At 45.5% G+C, this 18,471-nt stretch overlaps 1 protein-coding gene across 1 annotated transcript in view; it reads right to left on the bottom strand.

The window, feature by feature from the left end:
• Positions 1-18,471, bottom strand: part of LOC121278118 (dynein heavy chain 8, axonemal-like) — a 2,067,071-nt gene that overhangs the window by 83,682 nt on the left and 1,964,918 nt on the right. The window contains 2 exon segments of the mRNA XM_041188205.1: positions 8,024-8,125; positions 11,982-12,098. Coding sequence (XP_041044139.1) covers positions 8,024-8,125; positions 11,982-12,098 — 219 coding nt within the window.

Raw genomic sequence — 18,471 nt, 5'->3', positions numbered from 1 at the left:
GGAAGCACTGAAAGGCGTGTGTGCAGCTGGACTTTAAACATGGCCCCCGCAATGCTGAAGTGGCGAGGTGATGGCATGGCGGGTGAATGAAAGCCCACCAGCCATGGAAACTACGTATTTCTTGGGAATGCATAATTAATGTGGCGGGTTTGGGATGATATGGTGTGAAAGCCGCCATTGCAGCCGGCAGGTAAAACATTGTTTTTCCCACTTGCTACTCCACTTAGTGCAAATCTGGGACGATTCTGCTCTAAATGCTTTGGGACATTTCAAACAGGTGGAATTAATAGTCTTCAAGTGTATGGAAACATTAGTTTTCCCTGTGTTTACCTTCTATACTGTGAAGACTGTCAAAGCCAATGCATTTGTATCTCAGTGACTTCAGCATTTCGGCATTCAATGCAGTTAATGCATGCAATACAGGATGAAGTCCACACTAACAACACAACATGACCTTCCTGTACATGTGAAGTGAAACAAAGGACTACAGCACTGCTTTGCAAACAATCTTCCAATGTGGCTCCATTTTAATTCACTTCACTACCACCTTCTCAAGCGCAATTAAGGTTAGGCAACAAATGGTGGCATTGCCATTGACGCCCACATTCCATGAATTAATATATAAAAAAGCCCTTGAAAATTAACATGACCCTAGACACAAGCAAAAACAAAATATCAAATGTCATGAAGTTGTAATTATGATATTACAGATTTTAAGGACAACTACTTTCAAGGCACAGTTCTGATTTCAAACCTTTATATTGAGTTTAAATGTCTTTTACAAAATGGAAGCATGGATGAATAAGATGATACCTTCCTGTGTTTATTCAAACCTTATCAGGCGCATATCTCTGGAGTTGGCTATGAAAACTTATTAAAAATGCAAAAATCCCCCCAAAGGAATATCCACTGAATTCTAAAAGGTGTGTAAAACCCTTTTACTTTAAAGGGAACAGGAGACAGGGAGGGACTAACAGGAAGCAGAGAGTTTGCATAAATAGGTCTTTTTCAGGTTGGCAAGATGTAATGAGTGGTGTGCCATAGGGATCAGTTCTGGGACCTCAACTGTTTACAATTTATATAAATGGCTTGGATGAAGGGATTGAAAGGATGGTTGCCAAATTTGCTGATGACTCAAAGATAGGTATGAAATTAAGTTGTGAAGAGGACAAAAGGAGGCCATAAAAAGATATAGATAGGTTAAGTGAGCGGGTACAGATCTGGCAAATGGAGTGTAATATGGGTAAATGTGAAATTGTCCATTTTGGCAGGAAGAATAAAAGAGAAGCATATTATCTAAATGGTGAGAGACTGCAGAGCGCTGAGATTCAGAGGGATCAGGGTGTCTTAGTGCATTAATCACAAAAGGCTAGTATGCAGGTACAGCAAGTAATTAGTAAAGTTGATAGAATGTTACCATTTCTTATGAGGAGAATTGAATACAAAAGTAGGGAGGTAATGCTTCAGTTATACAGAGCACTAGTGCGACCAGGTCTGGAGTACTATGTACAGTATTGGTCTCCTTATTTAAGGAAGGATATAAATGCATTGGAAGCAGTTCAGAGAAGGTTTATTGGACTGATACCTGGAATGGGCGGGCTATTTTATGAGAAAAGGTTAGACAGGCTAGGCTTGTGTTCGTTCGAGTTTAGAAGAGTAAGAGGTGACTTGATTGAAACATATAAGATCCTGAGGGGCCTTGACAGGGGTGGATGTGGAGAAAGCCCTCGGATGAAGTCCATCAGGACCCAGGCTCTTGTCAGCTCGCAGCTCCAACAATTTACTCAGTACCACTTCTTGGGTGACTGTAATTTTCCTGACTTCCTTCCCCACTTCCATTTCCTGGTTTATAGCTGCTTCTGGGATGTTACTTGTACCCTCTATAGTGAAAACTGATGCAAAATACCCTGTTCAATTCATCTGCCATCTCTTTATTTTCTATTATTCAGACTCACTTTCTATAGGATCAACACTCACTTTGTTAACTCTTTGCTTTTTTAAATATTTATAGAAACTCTTACTTTCTGTTTTTATATTTCTGGCTAGCTTTCTCTTATACTGTAATTTTTCCCTCCTTATTAGTCTTTTAGTCATTCTTTGCTGTTCCTTATATTCTATCCAATCTTCTGACCTGCCACCTGTCTTTATACACTTCTATGCTTTTTCTTTAAGTGTGCTACTATCTTTAACCTTTCTAGGAAACCATGGTTGATGTGTCCGTCCCTTGGACCTTTTCTTACTTGTTGGAATGTATATATTCTGTGCATTCTGAAATATCCCCTTAAATATTAGCCACTGCACCTCTAGTGACCTATTCCTTAAACTAATTTGCCAATTCACTTCAACCAGCTCAGCTTTCATGCCCTCATAATTGCCTTTATTTAAGTTTAAAAACTTAGTTTCAGACCCACTCCTCTCTCCCTCAAATGTAAAGTTGAGTCATATTATGCTGCTACCTAGGTCTTCCCTATAAGATCATTAATTACTCCCATCTCATTGCACAATACCAGGTCTAGCATAGCCTGCTCTCTGGTTGGCTCCAGAATATGCTATTCTAAGAAACTATCTGGAAAACATTCAATGTACTCTTCATTGAGGCTATCTTTGCCCATCTGACTTTTCCAGTCTATATAAATTAAAATCTCCCATAATTATCACTGTGTCTTTCTGACAAGCACCAATCATTTCTTCCTTTATGCTTAACCCTACCATGTGGTTACTGTTAGGGGGCCTGTACACAAATCCCACAAGTGACTTCTTACCTTTACCATTTCTCATCTCTACCCAAACTGTTTCCACATCCTGGATTCCTGAACTTGGGTCATCCTTCCCTATTGTGCTAATACCATCATTAACTAACAGAACCACCTCTCCACCTTTTCCTTGCTTCCTGTTATCCCTAAATATCCTGTACCCTTCAATATTCAGGTCCCAATCCATGTCCTCCTGCAGCCATGACTCTGTAATGGCTATCAAATCGTAATTATTTATTTCTATGTGCACTCTCAGCTCATCTGTTTTGTTTCAAATGCTGTGTACATCCAGATACAGAGCTTCTAGTTTTATCCTTTTATTCTTTGTATAACCTCTAGTTTCAACTGATTTACTGTGAGATTTGTACTCTCCAACCCTTCCTGTCACGGTCTGTTTTTCATTTCATAGTCTTTTGCCTTGTGTCTGTTCTTTGAATTGCTACATTTTCCCAAATTTGATCCATAGCCCCCACTAATTAGTTTAAAACCCTCTCTACTTCCCTAGTTAAGCGGCTCGCAAGAACAGTGGTCCCAGCATTGTTTAGGTGTAAACCGTCCCAACAGTTCAGATCCCACTTTGCCCAGTATTGGTGCCAGTGCCCCACGAACCAGAACCCACTTATCCCACACCAGTCTTTGAGCCACGCATTCATCTCTGTAATCTGATTTGTCCTATGTTAATTTGCACATGGCTCGGTTAATAATCCAGAGTTTATGATCTTTTGAGGTTCTGCTTCTTAATTTGGTGCCTAGGTCCTCATACTGACTATGAAGAACCTCCTTCCTCACCCTCCTATGTTGTTGGTCCATGACGACTGGGACCTCCCCCTTCAACTGCAAGTTCCTCTCCAGCCCCAGTAATCTGATCATTCTCTCATCATCCTCAGATTCCTGTCATCTAATATCTCTCATGATTGTCACATTCCTGTGATCTGATCTCTCTGATGATCCTCAGAATCCTATGATCTGATCTCTCACCATTCCTGTGATTTGATCTTTGTCATGACCCTCACATTCTTGAGATCTGATCTCTCTCATGATCGTCTCATTCTTGTGATCTGATCTCTCTCATGATCGTCATATTTCGTGACCTGATCTCTCTCATGATTGTCACATTCCTGTGATCTGATCTCTCACCCATGATCCACATATTCCTGTGATCTGATCTCTCGCCAAAGATCATTACTTTGCTGTGATGTGATCTCTCACTCAAGATTCTCATGTTCATGTGATCTGATCTCACCCTAATGATCCTCACATTCCTGTGACCCGATCACTCCCTCATGATCCTCAGATTCCTGTGATCTGATCTCCCTCCCCTGATCCTCAGATTCCTGTGATCTGATCTCCCTCCCACGACCCTCAGATTCCTGTGATCTAATCATTCCCTCATGATTTTCACATTCCTGTGATCTGATCTCCCCCATGATCCTCACATTCCACTGATCTGGTATCTCCCCCTCGATTGTTACATTCCTGTGATCTGATCTCTCCTCAATGATCCTCACATTCCTGTGATCTGATCTCCCCCATGATCCTCACATTCCTGTGATCTGATCTCCCCCATGATCCTCACATTCCTGTGATCTGATCTTTTCCAATGATCCTCACATTCCACTGATCTGGTCTCTCCCCTCGATTGTTACATTTCTGTGATCTGATCTTTTCCAATGATCCTCAAATTTCTGTGCTCTGAACTCTAACCATGTTCTTCACATCTTTGTGATCCGATCTGTCAGCTCTATCTTCTGATCTAATCTGTCTCCCTGTGACCTCCTGCTCCCCACCTCCTCTTCAGCCTGTGGTTGATGCTTTTTGCTCCAGGTCAACCACCCCCCCACGACCAGCCACTCAATTCACAGAATCACAGAATCACACAGTGCAGAAGAGGCCCTTCGACCCATCGAGTCTGCACCGACACGTGAGAAACACCTGACCTACCTACCTAATCCCATTTACCAGCACTTAGCCTATAGCCTTGAATTTTATGATGTGCCAAGTGCTCATCCAGGTACTTTTTAAAGGATGTGAGACAATACCACCCTCCCAAGCAGTGCATTCCAGACCATCACCACCCTCTGGGTAAAAACGTTTTTCCTCACATCCCCCCTAAACCACCTGCCCCTCACCTTGAACTTGTGTCCCCTCGTGACCGACCCTTCAACTAAGGGGAACAGCTGCTCCCTATCCACCCAGTCTATGCCCCTCATAATCCTGTACACCTTGATCAGATCGCCCCTCAGTCTTCTCTGCTCCAACGATAAATAACCCAAGTCTTTCCAACCTCTCTTCATAAACTTAAATGTTTCATCCCAGGCAACATCCTGGTGAATCTCCTCTGCACCCCCTCCAGTGCAATCACATCCTTTCTATAATGTGGCGACCAGAACTGCACACACTACTCCAGCTGTGGCCTCACCAAGGTTCTATACAACTCCAACATGACCTCCCTCCTTTTGTAACCTATGCCTCAATTGATAAAGGCAAGTGTCCCATATGCCTTTTTCACCACCCCACTAACATGCCCTCTGCCTTCAGAGATCAATGGACACACATGCCAAGGTTCCTTTGTTCCTCAGAACTTCCTAGTGTCATGCCATTCGTTGGAAGGAATAAGCTGGCAAGGAAGTATTCAAAGTGTATCACCTCACACTTCTCAGGGTTAAATTCCATCTGCCATTTATCTGCCCATTTGACCATCCATATCTTCCTGTAGCCCAAGACACTCAACCTCACTGTTAACAACCCAGTCAATCTTTGTGTCATCCGCAAACTTACTAATCCCTAGCCCCCACAGAGTCATCTATGTCGTTTATAGAAATGATGAATAACAGGGGACCCTGCACAGATCCCTGTGGTATGCCATTGGACACGGGCTTCAAGTCACTAGAGCAGCCTTCCGTCATCACCCACAGTCTCCTACAACTAAGCCAATTTTGAATCCAATCATGTGAATGTGTTCAGTAACTGACCGCCATGGTTTCTAAAAAAATTTTGAATTAAATTGTGCATTTGCCTTCTTTGTAAGTCTCCCATGAGGGACATTGTCAAAGGCTTTGCTGAAATCCATATAAACTACATCAACTGCACTCATCTACACACCTGGTCACCTCCTCAAAAAATTCCATCAAATTTGTTAGGCATGACCTCCCTCTGATAAAGCCATGCTGACTATCCCTGATCAAATCTTGCCTCTCCAAGTGGAGATAGATTCTCTCCTTCAGTATTTTCTCCAATAGTTTCCCTACGATTGATGTGAAACTCACTGGTCTGTAGTTCCCTGGCTTATCTCTACAACCCTTCTTAAATAGCGGAACCACATTAGCTGTTCTCCAGGCTTCTGGCACCTCCCCCATGGCCAGAGAGGAATTAAAAATTTGGGTCAGAGCCCCTGCGATCCCCTCCCTTGCCTCCCTCAGCAGTCTGGGACACAAATCATCCGGAGCTGGAGATTTGTCCACTTTTAAGCCTGCCAAAACCTCCAATACCTTAGCACTCCCTATATCAATTTGCTCAAGAACCTCCCAGTCTCTCTCCCTGAGTTCGATACCTTCATCCTCATTCTCTTGGGTGAAGACGGATGTGAAGTATTCGTTCAACACTCTACCGATGCCCTCTCACTTCACCCATAGATTGCCCCCTTGGTCCCTTATGGGCCCTACTCTTTCCCTGGTTATCCTCTTCCCATTGATATACTTATACAACATCTTGGGATTTTCCCTACTTTTACCAGCCAGACCTTTCTCATATCCCCTCTTTGCTCTCCTAATTGCTTTCTTAAGCTCCAGCCTGCACTTTCTGTACTCTACTAATGCCTCTGCTGATTTGCTCCCCTTGTACTTGCTAAAAGCCTCTCTTTTCCTTCTCATCGTATCCTGAATATCTCTGGTCATCCATGGTTCTCTGGGCTTGTTACTCCTTCCTATTACCCTAGAGGGAACATGTTGAGCCTGTACCTTCCCCATTTCTTTTTTGAACGCGCCCCACTGCTGTTCTGTAGATTTCCCCACAAGTAGCTGTTCCCTGTCTACTAAAATCTACTCTCTTCCAATCCAAAACATTTTTTTGCAACTTCTCTATTTCTTTGTCCATAACAAACTTAAATTGTACCATGTTGTGGTCACTATCACTAAAATGCTCCCCCACCACCACCTCAGCCACCTGTCTGGCTTCCTTCCCCAGAATTAGGTCCAGCACTGCACCATCCCCTGTTGGACCCTCTACATATTGACCTGTTCTGGCTGTTGGGAGGGCAAGGAAATGGAAAAAATTCCAATGAAATCTTCGTTCCCCATGCTTTCAAGGCAACAACATCTGTCACTGCTCCATTTTGGCAATATTAGGCTCTACATTGCTGTGCATAATGTTTAGGTGTTTGATTTGTCAGGAACAATATATAGCTTTAAGTTCAATTTATATTTGTATTTGTGTGTTAAGAAAGGTGGAACATGGTTCTAGTTGCATTTAACGTTTTTTTGTGAGCTTGGGGCCAGCAAGCCTGGAGGCTCTATTTGTGTACGTGTATTTTAATTTGGTTTTACAACCACTGAAGTGATGTGATGGGTTAAAAAGGGGTTAGTAGTTTAGCGAATTTAGAAAAAACAACATAAAGTAGAAAAAAACTGTGTTGTTGCTTAGCAGCAGGGCTCCAGGGACACATAGAGACACAGGGAAAGACAGAATGGCATCTGATTCAGTGTGTGTCTGCCAGAGAGTGAAGGTAGAAGCTCTAAGCTCTCTAGTAAGAAATCCTGCAAGACTGCTGGGGAACTGAGTTTAGGGAATCCATGTGCTTGCTCTGAAGTTAAAGTAATAGAGGGTTTAGATTGTGGGGTTTTTTTGGCTGGCTCAGAGAGAGTTACCAGCTAAGGGAAAAGCAACTAGTGAATGCTCAGAAATCCAACAAAAAAAAACCCTTTGCAACTGTGCCAGTCCAAGCTTGAAGTCGTGGTGTTGAGATAGTGGTAAATCTTCATTGGGGTTTGAGTCTGTAAGCGTATTGTTAGGATAAAAGGAGTAATGTGAGTTTGAATCATTTTCTGGATTTGTATTGAAATCTTTCCACCATTTTTTCTAGTGTAATAGTTTTCTTGATTTATAAACACTTTATTCTTTGTGTTAAAAGTACACTAGCAGGCTCAGGTGAATGTGTTCAGTAACTGACCGCCATGGTTTCTAAAAAAAAACAAAGCTTGGACCTATTAAGCCAGGTTTCACTCTGTGATCTGACTTGTGCAGTATTAACATCAGCTGGGATTGTAACAGATTACCTTGCAAAAGCAGTTGAGGAGGCGCTTGTCATAGTCGTCTGTAACGCGTCCTCCGTATTGAACTTCACCAAGCATGTAACGTATGGTTGTCCATGATACGCCCTGAACAAAACCAAATGCAAGGGAAGGAAATCCCAATTAAGTATATAGGTTCTCATCAAAAGACAAGGACCTTGATTTGGATAATAGGAGAGATTCAATTCTTGAATAGTTGGGATAATTCTATTCGTAAGTTAGGATGGTATAGATTGTTTATCCAATCATGAATAATTTAAAATAATGATGAATATTCTTTCCTTTTAATATGTACTTTAAGATATGCAGTCTAATGCCAAAAGAGATGTACCTTTCACATTAAATCACAAGTCAATAAATTCTGGGAGAGGTTGAATTTCTGCAAGTGTTCTCCAATTAACCCCTGCAACTTTGTTGGAGGATCAGTGGAAAACCCAGAGAAATATTGTGTGGTCAGCAGAAGCTCCATACTAATTGCAGTCTTTTTAAGAGGTTGCTTATCATCTGCCATCTGCTATTCATCCATTGATTTGCTGTTGGTAATCAGAGTCTTACAATGTCTTATTGCAGCTATGTCACTTGATATGAAGCAGCCTCCATGATAGGGTTGACTGGTTTCTTTATTTAAAAAAAATCTTGCTTGAAATCTCAGGTCTATTAAGGAGATCTATAGAATTTAAAGGTTCATGGAATCTTAGATATGTACAGCATAGAAGGAGCCTATTAGGTCATTGTTCTGTGCACCATTGCTCCAACCTTCACCATAAGTGCATGAACAAAACCCGAAGAAAATCATATTAAAAAGGTAATTGCTATAGGCTCCCGCCTTGCCTGTGCTGGCTCTTTGGAAGAGCTGTTGTGTTTAGTCCCATATATATTCTCTGCTTTGACTATACCTCTGCAAGTTCCTCATCCTCAAGTATCTCTCTGACTTTTATAACTATTCATGGAACAAGCTTCCACCACCACTTCAGGTAAATGTTCCAAATCCTGCTAATTTTTTTGTGTGAAAGTTTATTCTTATTTATTAATGTGATGTGGGCATCGCTGGAAAGGTCAGCATAATGTCCTTTAGGGAAGGAAATCTGCCGTCCTTACCTGGTCTGGCCTACATGTGACTCCAGATCTACAGCAATGTGGTTGACTCTTAAAGGCCCTCTGAATTGGCTGAGCAAGCCACTTTTTTAAAATTCATTTGTGGGATGTGGGCATTGCAAACCAGGCCAGCATTTTGGGTATTGCCTACCCCTAATCGCCCTTGAGAAGGTGATGGTGAGCTGCCTTCTTGAACCGCTGCAGTCCATGTGGTGCAGATACATCCACAGTGCTGTTAGGGAGGGAGTTCCAGGATTTTGACCCAGTGACAATGCAAGAACGGTCATATATTTCCAAGTCAGGATGGTGAGTGGCTTGAAGGGGAACTTCCAGGTGGTGATTTTCCCATCTGCCTGCTGTCCTTGTCTTTCTAGATGGTAGTGGTCATGGTTTGAAAGGTGCTGTCTAGGGAGCCTTGGTGAGTTCCTGCAGTGCATCTTGTAGATGGTACACACTGCCGCAACTCTGCGTTGGTAGTGGAAGGAGTGAATGTTTGTGGATGTGGTACCTATCAAGTGGGCTGCTTTGTCTTGGATGGTGTCAAGCTTCTTGAGTGTTGTGGAAGCTGCACTCATCCAGGCAAGTGGGGACTATTCCATCACACTCCTGACTTGTGCCTTATAGATGATGGACAGGCTTTGGGGAGTCAGGAGGTGTATTACTGTCCACAGAATTCCCAATCTCTGACCTGCTCTTGTAGTCACAGTATTTATATGTCTGGTCCAGCTCAGTTTCTGGTCAATGGTAACTCCCAGGGTGTTGATGGTGGGGGATTCAGCAATGGTAATGACATCAAACATCAAGGGGCAATGGTTAGATTCTTTCTTGTTGGAGATGGTCATTGCCTGGCACTTGTGTGACGTAAATGTTACTTGTCACTTGTCGGCCCAAGCCTGGATATTGTCCAGGTTTTGCTGCATTTGGACATGGACTGCTTCAAATGCAGCAAGACCTGGACAATGTTTAGGCTTGGGCTGACAGGTGGCAAGTCACATTCGTACCATACAAATGTCAGGCAATGATCATTAATTAATCCTGTCTCATTACACATTACCAAGTCTAAAATGGCCGGTTCCCTGATTGGTTCCACAATTTGTAAGGAACTATCCTGAATACATTCTATGAACTTGTCAAGTCTACCTTTGGCAATTTGACTTGTCCATTTTATAAGAAGATTAAAATCACCCATGATTAGTGCAGTACTTTGTTACAGGCCCCCAATATTTCATGATTTATACTCTGTCCTACAGTGCAGGTACTGTTGGGGGATATGAACTACTCACACCAGTGACTGCTTTCCATTGCTATTTCTTGTCTCCACCCAAACTGATTCCCTTGATTTTCCATGCCAAGGTCATTGCTCATGAGTGAATTGATTTTATATTTTATTAACAGAGCTACCCACCTCACTTTGCTTTCTTCCTATCCTTTCGAAATGTCAAATACTCTTGAATATCCACTACCCAGCTTTGGCCACCTGCAACCACATCTGTGTAATGGCTATCATATCAGATATCATTTTAGTAAATCTCTGTTCCATTCTCCCCAAGGACAATATGTCCTTCCCAAGATGTAGTGTCCATAACTACTCACAATACTTTAGGTCTAACCAGGGCTTTGTATAACTGAAGCATAACTTTTACACCTTTGCGTTCTAGGCTTCTATTTATAAAGGCAAACATTTTAACCAGCCTTTTGGATTATTTCCTGTACATATGCATGATATTTAAAAAACATTCATTCATGGGATGTGGGCTTCGCTGGCTGGGCCAGCACTTATTGCCCTTCTCTAGTTGCCCTTAAGAAGGTAGCGGTGAGCTGTCTTCTTGAACAGCTGCAGTCCATGTGGTGTAGGTACACCCACAGTGCTGTTAGGGAGGGAGTTCCAGGATTTTGACCCAGCAAGAGTGAAGGAACAGCGATATATTTCCGAGTCAGGATGGTGAATGGCTTGAAGGGGAATTTCCAGGAGGTGGTGTTCCCATCTATCTGCTGCCCTTGTCCTTCTAGATGGTAGTAGTCATGGATTTCGAAAGTGTTGTGTAAGGAACCTTGGTGAATTCCTGCAGTGCATCTTGTATATGGTACACACTGCTGCAACTGTGCGTCGGTGGTGGAGAGAGCGAATGTTTGTGGATGTGGTGCCAATCAAGTGGGTTGCTTTGTCCTGGACGGTGTCAAGCTTCTTGAGTGTTGTGGGAGCTCATCCAGGCAAGTGGGGAGTATTCCATCACACTCCTGACTTGTGCCTTGTAGATGGTGGACAGGCTTTGGGGAGTCAGGGGGTGAGTTACTCGTCACACGATTCCTAGTCTCTGACCTGCTCTTGTAGCCACAGTATTTATATAGCTAGTCCAGTTCAGTTTCTGGTCAATGGTAACCCCCAGGATGTTGATAGTGGGGGATTCAGAGATGGTAATGCTATTAAACATCAAACAGCGATGGTTGGATTCTCTTGTTGGAGATGGTCATTTTCTGACACTTGTGTGGTGCGAATGTTACTTTCCACTTGTCAGCTGAAGCCTGGATATTGTCCAGGTCTTGCTATGTTTGGACGTGGACTGCTTCAGTATTTGAGGAGTTGCAAATGGTGCTGAACATTGTGCAATCATCAGCGAACATCCCCACTTCTGACCTTATGAGGGAAGGAAGATGATAATTTTAGTGATCTATTTACCTTGACCCTAAGTTTCTTTGGACCTGCAGTGTTTCTACATTTTCAACATTTAGCAAGAACTCTGTTCGATCCACTTTAGATCTGGCATTGAGGTATTTGGTTCTCATGAGAAAATTGTGATTTCTGTATGTTCTTAACCGATATTAACACACACAACAGATCAAAACACACCTTCTTTTTGTCACAATCGTCCAGGTGGTTCTGTATGAACTGGATACTGGCTGTGAAATCTGAAGAGTTAAATTCATATGGAATACACCATCCCAGTGGTCCAAACTTCCGCCGTTCCTAACATTTAATAGGAAGCAAAAATAAAGGCTTAATCACTTCCATTTCACTCATTTTGTAAAGTTAAAAATAAACCAGATTGAACCAGTTTCCAATGTTTATAGTGTTCTAAAATCTCGAGATTCTGATGCTGCTGACATTTGCTTGGCGGGCCAGGCCAGACCAGATAGCTGCCTTTCTGTCTGTCACTTATAGAAAGCGGGTTCTGCAAGGTCCTGAATGTGCTGTTGGCATCTTCTTGATATTAAGTTCAGCTCCTGCCTCCTTCCTGCAAAACAACACTCGTCACTTTTAAAGAGCTTACATTCCGCAAGGGAAAAGGTGGAGTCCAGTGAGCTGGGCAGCTGTGAAGCTAGCATTGCCTTTCTTACCCTTGGTTGAGGGGTGACCCGCTCAAGCTCTTTAAAATGATGAAAGGTTTTGATAGGGTGTACACAGAGAGAGTAGGATCTTGAGGTCCTTGGGCGGGCACGATGAGCGGACCCAGGAGCGTTCGGGAAACGGTTTAGCACCTCCCCCCACCCCCCACCAACGTTTGGCCCCTGACCGCGATTTCACACTGGCAGGCCAATTAAGGCATGCCCAGCGTGAAACACGTCTCCACACTGGTTGAGAAGGGCTGAACGGGGGTGGGGGCTTGTCAGTTGCTGGGTCCAATGGCAACCCACCGGCAGGTTTAAAAGTGGCCCAGGGAGCCCCTGGAAAGCTGCCATGGAAGGACATTTCCTCTGCATTCCCAAACCGAAGTGATGGAGTTGAATGTGGCTGGACACGGCAGCAGGAGGGAAGTTCGGGTGGGCACTTGACCCCCTGCTTTTCTGATGAGTGTCTCGCCGTCCTCCTGGAGGAGGTGATGCCAGGAGGGACACCCTTGTCCCCAGAGATGAGAGGAGGAGACTATTGCACCCCACCAAGAGGGCACGGGAGGAGATGGCAGCAATGGTGAGCAGTCAAGATGTGGTGCGGTGCACATGGGTGCAGAGTCGGAAGTGCTTCAATAACCTGCTGCGCTCAGGAAGGGCAAGTACTGTGTTGGCGTGGGTCAATGTGTTGAAGTGTTAACGTGTGGCTGTTCCCCTGTGGAACTCAGGGTTGCTAGAGTCCAAGTGCCAACTGTCAATGGCGCTGGTGCTGGCCAAGGGGTGACCCTTGGCTGCTTGGACTCAGTGCCTTGTGGTTCAAGGGTCACGACTCAGGTGTGCCCTGGGAGATGTTCCTCAGCTGGGATTTGCCAGGCTGCAATGGCGCTGCAGGTAGAGAGTGGACTAATCAATGCTCCTCTGTCCTTTAGGGAGAAGACAAGTCATAACCAGGCAGAGAGGGCATGTACAGGCGGAGGGCAGCCCAACCTCCTGCTGCTCAGCAGGTTTAAGCAAGATGCCCTGGAGCTCGAGACCAGCACACTCCCCATACAACTGGGCATGAAGAGGCAGGGGAGCCAGACGAGGGTAAGAGTGCAGTACACAGATGTGAGAGTTTCGGATTGTGTAACCATTCTAGTATAGTCTCTCCATTGAGCCTTGAACCTGGAGTCCCCATTGATCATTGAAAGACGATAGCACCATGATGCAGATCTCCATTGTCTCACCTGGGTGCTTGGCATGCACAGTGACAGTGTGATGGCTTTAACTAATGACATGTCCTTGTTCTCCTTTTAGGCTCACCAGCAGGTGTCTGCTCTCCGGACCCTGAGGGGCTGCCCCTGACACCAAGCTTCTGAGAGTGCCCAGGGCACCAGTAGTCAAAGGCAGATGATGAGTCTCTGGAGTCATCCATTCGATGGTAGTTGCTGGATGTCCAGCGGGAGGATCTGGCGGAGATCCATGTTGTGGAGGAGAGTCTATGCGGAGCATGAGCATTGCATTGACCCTCATGGCCGACTGCACTGCCTCCTCTATTGAGAGAGTGGCGACTTTCATGGAGAGGCTCCTCCAGGGACTCAATCAGATGTCCCTGGGGATGCGTTCGGACCTGCAAGCCCTCACACCGGCAATGACCTCAAGTGGTCAGTGTCAGTGTGGGAGATGGACTGGGCACCCAGTATCCCAGCTAGGTGCCCGTCCATCAATGGTGGGCAGGGAGGTCCAAAGTGATCTCATGTTGGCACATGAGTTGCTTGTCGTCTCCGCAGGCTCCTCTCAGGGCACTCCAGATGATGCCAGCAATTCATCCGCCCCGCTGTCAGTGAGCGTGGCATCTGATGAGGCTGCAGTGACTGGGGAGATGCCAGCCATTGCACTGGTCGCTCCCTCCCAGGAGGGGCCAGCACAAGCTTCATAGGCCAGAGGATGCCCGCCAAGGTCATCAAGGCCAAAAGGACAGCAGACTGAGCAGGCTGTCTCCAATGCCAGTGCCAGTGAGGGGGGAGCACCTAGATGTAACACCCACAAGTGCAAAGTTAATCACAACATGGCCTGATCACGGGTGATATTTGTTTCCCCCACTTTTACGTTAAATGTTTATTGGTGTGATGGATAACACCTCTCAATTTCATTTGCATAATATATGCCAGGCACCATATCATTGAATGCATTTTTGTACAACAAGCCTCTGGGTGCTTGTTCTGCAAGTGTAACCTATGATGTTATGAGTGATTTGTTTCTCATTAAACCTCATTTGTGGAGGGGGAGCATTTTAGTGATAGCGACCACAACTTGGTACAATTTAAGCTTGTTATGGACAAAGAAATAGACAAGTTGAAAAAAAAATTTTGGATTTGGGGAGAGCGGATTTTAGTAAAATAAAGCAGGATCATGCCAAGATAGATTAGGAACAGCCACTTGTGGGGAAATCTACAGAGGAGCAGTGGGGGGCGTTCAAAAAGGAAGTGGGGAGGGTAGAGGCTCAACATGTTCCCTCTAGGGAGATAGGAAGGAGAGAAGGAGAGAAGCCCAGAGAACCATGGATGACCAGAGATATTCAGGATACGATGAGAAGGTAAAGAGGGGCTTTTAGTAAGTACAAGGGGAGTAAATCAGCGGAGGCATTAGTGGAGTATAGGAAGTGCAGGCTGGAGCTTAAGAAAGCAATTAAGAGGGCAAAGAGGGGATATGAGAAAGCTCTAACTGGTAAAAGTAGGGAAAATCCCAAGATATTGTATAAGTATATCAATGGGAAGAGGATAACCAGGGAAAGAGTAGGGCCCATTAGGGGCCAAGGGGGCAATCTATGGGAGGCAGAGGACATTGGTAGAGTGTTGAATGAATATTTCACATCCATCTTCACCCAAGAGAATCAGGATGAAGGTATGAAACTCGGGGAGAGGGACTGCGAGGTTCTTGAACAAATTGATATAGGGAGTGACAAGGTATTGACTTACCCCACGTGGATTTCAACTGAAATTCCACCCCTCATGTTTCGAACCTACCCAGGATTACAGGTATCTCCGGGACATAAAACGTTTCTCGGACTGCTGTTCCCGTCACATTCTGAAATCCACACTCAGTGCCATGCGCCGCCATGTGAACACACTCGACCTCTCCCTCCAGCAGCACCGCCGTACCCTTTTTCAAAGCTGCGCGTGCCCCCAGTTTCATTTTATCCTTCGGCTCATCCGACGCCTCAACAAGAAACTTTTTCTCTTTCTCTCAAGTGCTAAGGAACGCAAGCTGCAACAACTCATTGACACCAACACCCATCTAGGACCCTCCACCCCTGCCTGTTCCTCCGTCCCCACCCTTTCTTCCAATCCCAACCCCAGCCGTGTATTCACTATACCCCCTGACCTTCCCCTCTCCGATGCTGAACGTTCAGTGCTCAGCAAAGGACTTAGTTTCATACCCTTACGCCCTCACCTCAATGAATTTCGGGCTCGGCATGATGCTGAACTCTTCTTCCGCCGTCTTCGTCTCCGGGCTCACTTCTTTGGGCAGGAGTCCTCTCCCAGTTCAACGGATCCTTTCACCCATCTCCAATATTCTCCCTCCACCTGGACCCCTCCCTCTGGATTCTTACCTTCTCTTGATCTTTTCATTGAGAACTGTCGGCGCGACATTAGTCGTCTCAATTTCTCTGCTCCTCTCACCCATTCTAACCTGTCTCTCTCTGAACTTACTGCACTCCATTCTCTCAGGTCCAACCCTGACATTGTCATCAAACCCGCTGACAAGGGTGGTGCTGTTGTTGTCTGGCGCACTGACCTCTACCTCGCGGAGGCTGAGCGTCAACTCGCAGACACTTCCTCCTACCTCTCCCTGGACCATGACCCCACCACTGAACATCAAGCCATTGTTTCCAGGACTGTCACTGACCTCATCTCCTCTGGGGATCTCCCTCCCACAGCTTCCAACCTGATAGTCTCCCAACCTCGGACGGCCCGCTTCTATCTCCTACCCAAAATCCACAAACAGAACTGCCCCGGTAGACCGATCGTCTCAGCTTGTTCCTGCCCCACAGAACTCATTTCTCGTTATCTTGACTCCCTTCTCTCTCCCCTTGTCCAGTCCCTTCCCACCTACATCCGTGATTCCTCTGACACCTTACGTCACATCAACGATTTCCAGTTCCCTGGCCCCAACCGCTTCCTCTTCACCATGGACGTCCAATCCCTCTACACCTCCATCCCCCACCAGGATGGTCTGAGGGCCCTTAGCTTCTTCCTCGAACAGAGGCCCGAACAATCCCCATCCACCACTACTCTCCTCCGTCTGGCTGAACTTGTTCTCACACTGAACAACTTCTCCTTCAACTCCTCTCACTTCCTCCAAATAAAAGGTGTGGCTATGGGTACCTGCATGGGCCCCAGCTATGCCTGTCTCTTTATGGGGTATGTGGAACATTCCTTGTTGCAGTCCTACTCCGGCCCCCTTCCACAACTCTTTCTCCGGTACATCGATGATTACTTCGGTGCCGCTTCATGCTCTCGTCAGGACTTGGAAAAATTTATTAATTTTGCTTCCAATCTCCACCCCTCCATCATTTTCACGTGGTCCATCTCTGACACTTCCCTTCCCTTCCTTGACCTCTCTGTCTCAATCTCTGGTGATAGACTGTCCACCAATAACCATTACAAACCCACCGACTCCCACAGCTATCTCGACTACAGCTCCTCACACCCCGCTTCCTGTAAGGACTCCATCCCATTCTCTCAGTTCCTTCGCCTCCGTCGCATCTGTTCCGATGATGCTACATTCAAAAACAGTTCCTCTGACATGTCCTCCTTCTTCCTTAACCGAGGTTTTCCACCCACGGTCGTTGATAGGGCCCTCAACCGTGTCCGGCCCATCTCCCGCGCATCCGCCCTCACGCCTTCTCCTCCCTCCCAGAAACATGATAGGGTCCCCCTTGTCCTCACTTATCACCCCACCAGCCTCCGCATTCAAAGGATCATCCTCCGCCATTTCCGCCAACTCCAGCATGATGCCACCATCAAACACATCTTCTCTTCACCCCCTTATCGGCATTCCGTAGGGATCGCTCCCTCCGGGACACCCTGGTCCACTCCTCCATCACCCCCTACTCCTCAACCCCCTCCTATGGCACCACCCCATGCCCACGCAAAAGATGCAACACCTGCCCCTTCACTTCCTCTCTCCTCACCGTCCAAGGACCCAAACACTCCTTTCAAGTGAAGCAGCATTTCACTTGCATTTCCCCCAACTTAGTCTACTGCATTCGTTGCTCCCAATGTGGTCTCCTCTACATTGGAGAGACCAAACGTAAACTGGGCGACCGCTTTGCAGAACACCAGCGGTCTGTCCGCAAGAATGACCCAAACCTCCCTGTCGCTTGCCATTTTAACACTCCACCCTGCTCTCTTGCCCACATGTCTGTCCTTGGCTTGCTGCATTGTTCCAGTGAAGCCCAACGCAAACTGGAGGAACAACACCTCATCTTCCGACTAGGGACTTTACAGCCTTCCGGACTGAATATTGAATTCAACAACTTTAGGTCGTAAGCTCCCTCCCCCATCCCCACCCCCTTTCTGTTTCCCCCTTCCCTTTTTTTTTCCCAATAAATTATAAAGATTTTCCTTTTCCCACCTATTTCCATTATATAAAAAAAACCCACTAGAGCTATACCTTGAGTGCCCTACCATCCATTCTTAATTAGCACATTCGTTTAGATAATATCACCAACTTTAATTTTAACACCTATGTGTTCTATTGTACTATTGTCGTTGACATCTTTTGATGATCTGCTTCTATCACTGCTTGTTTGTCCCTACAACCACACCACCCCCCCCTCCACCTCTTTGTCTCTCTATCTCTCCGCCCCCTACACACACACCTTAAACCAGCTTATATTTCAACTCTTTCTTGGACTCGAACGCAAGTTCTGTCGAAGGGTCATGAGGACTCGAAACGTCAACTCTTTTCTTCTCCACCGATGCTGCCAGACCTGCTGAGTTTTTCCAGGTAATTCTGTTTTTGTT

This window comes from Carcharodon carcharias, chromosome 5 (assembly GCF_017639515.1).
Source record: "Carcharodon carcharias isolate sCarCar2 chromosome 5, sCarCar2.pri, whole genome shotgun sequence".
NCBI lineage: Eukaryota > Metazoa > Chordata > Chondrichthyes > Lamniformes > Lamnidae > Carcharodon > Carcharodon carcharias.
Note: the sequence above shows the minus strand (reverse complement) of the source record. Positions and strands in the feature narration are given on the sequence as shown.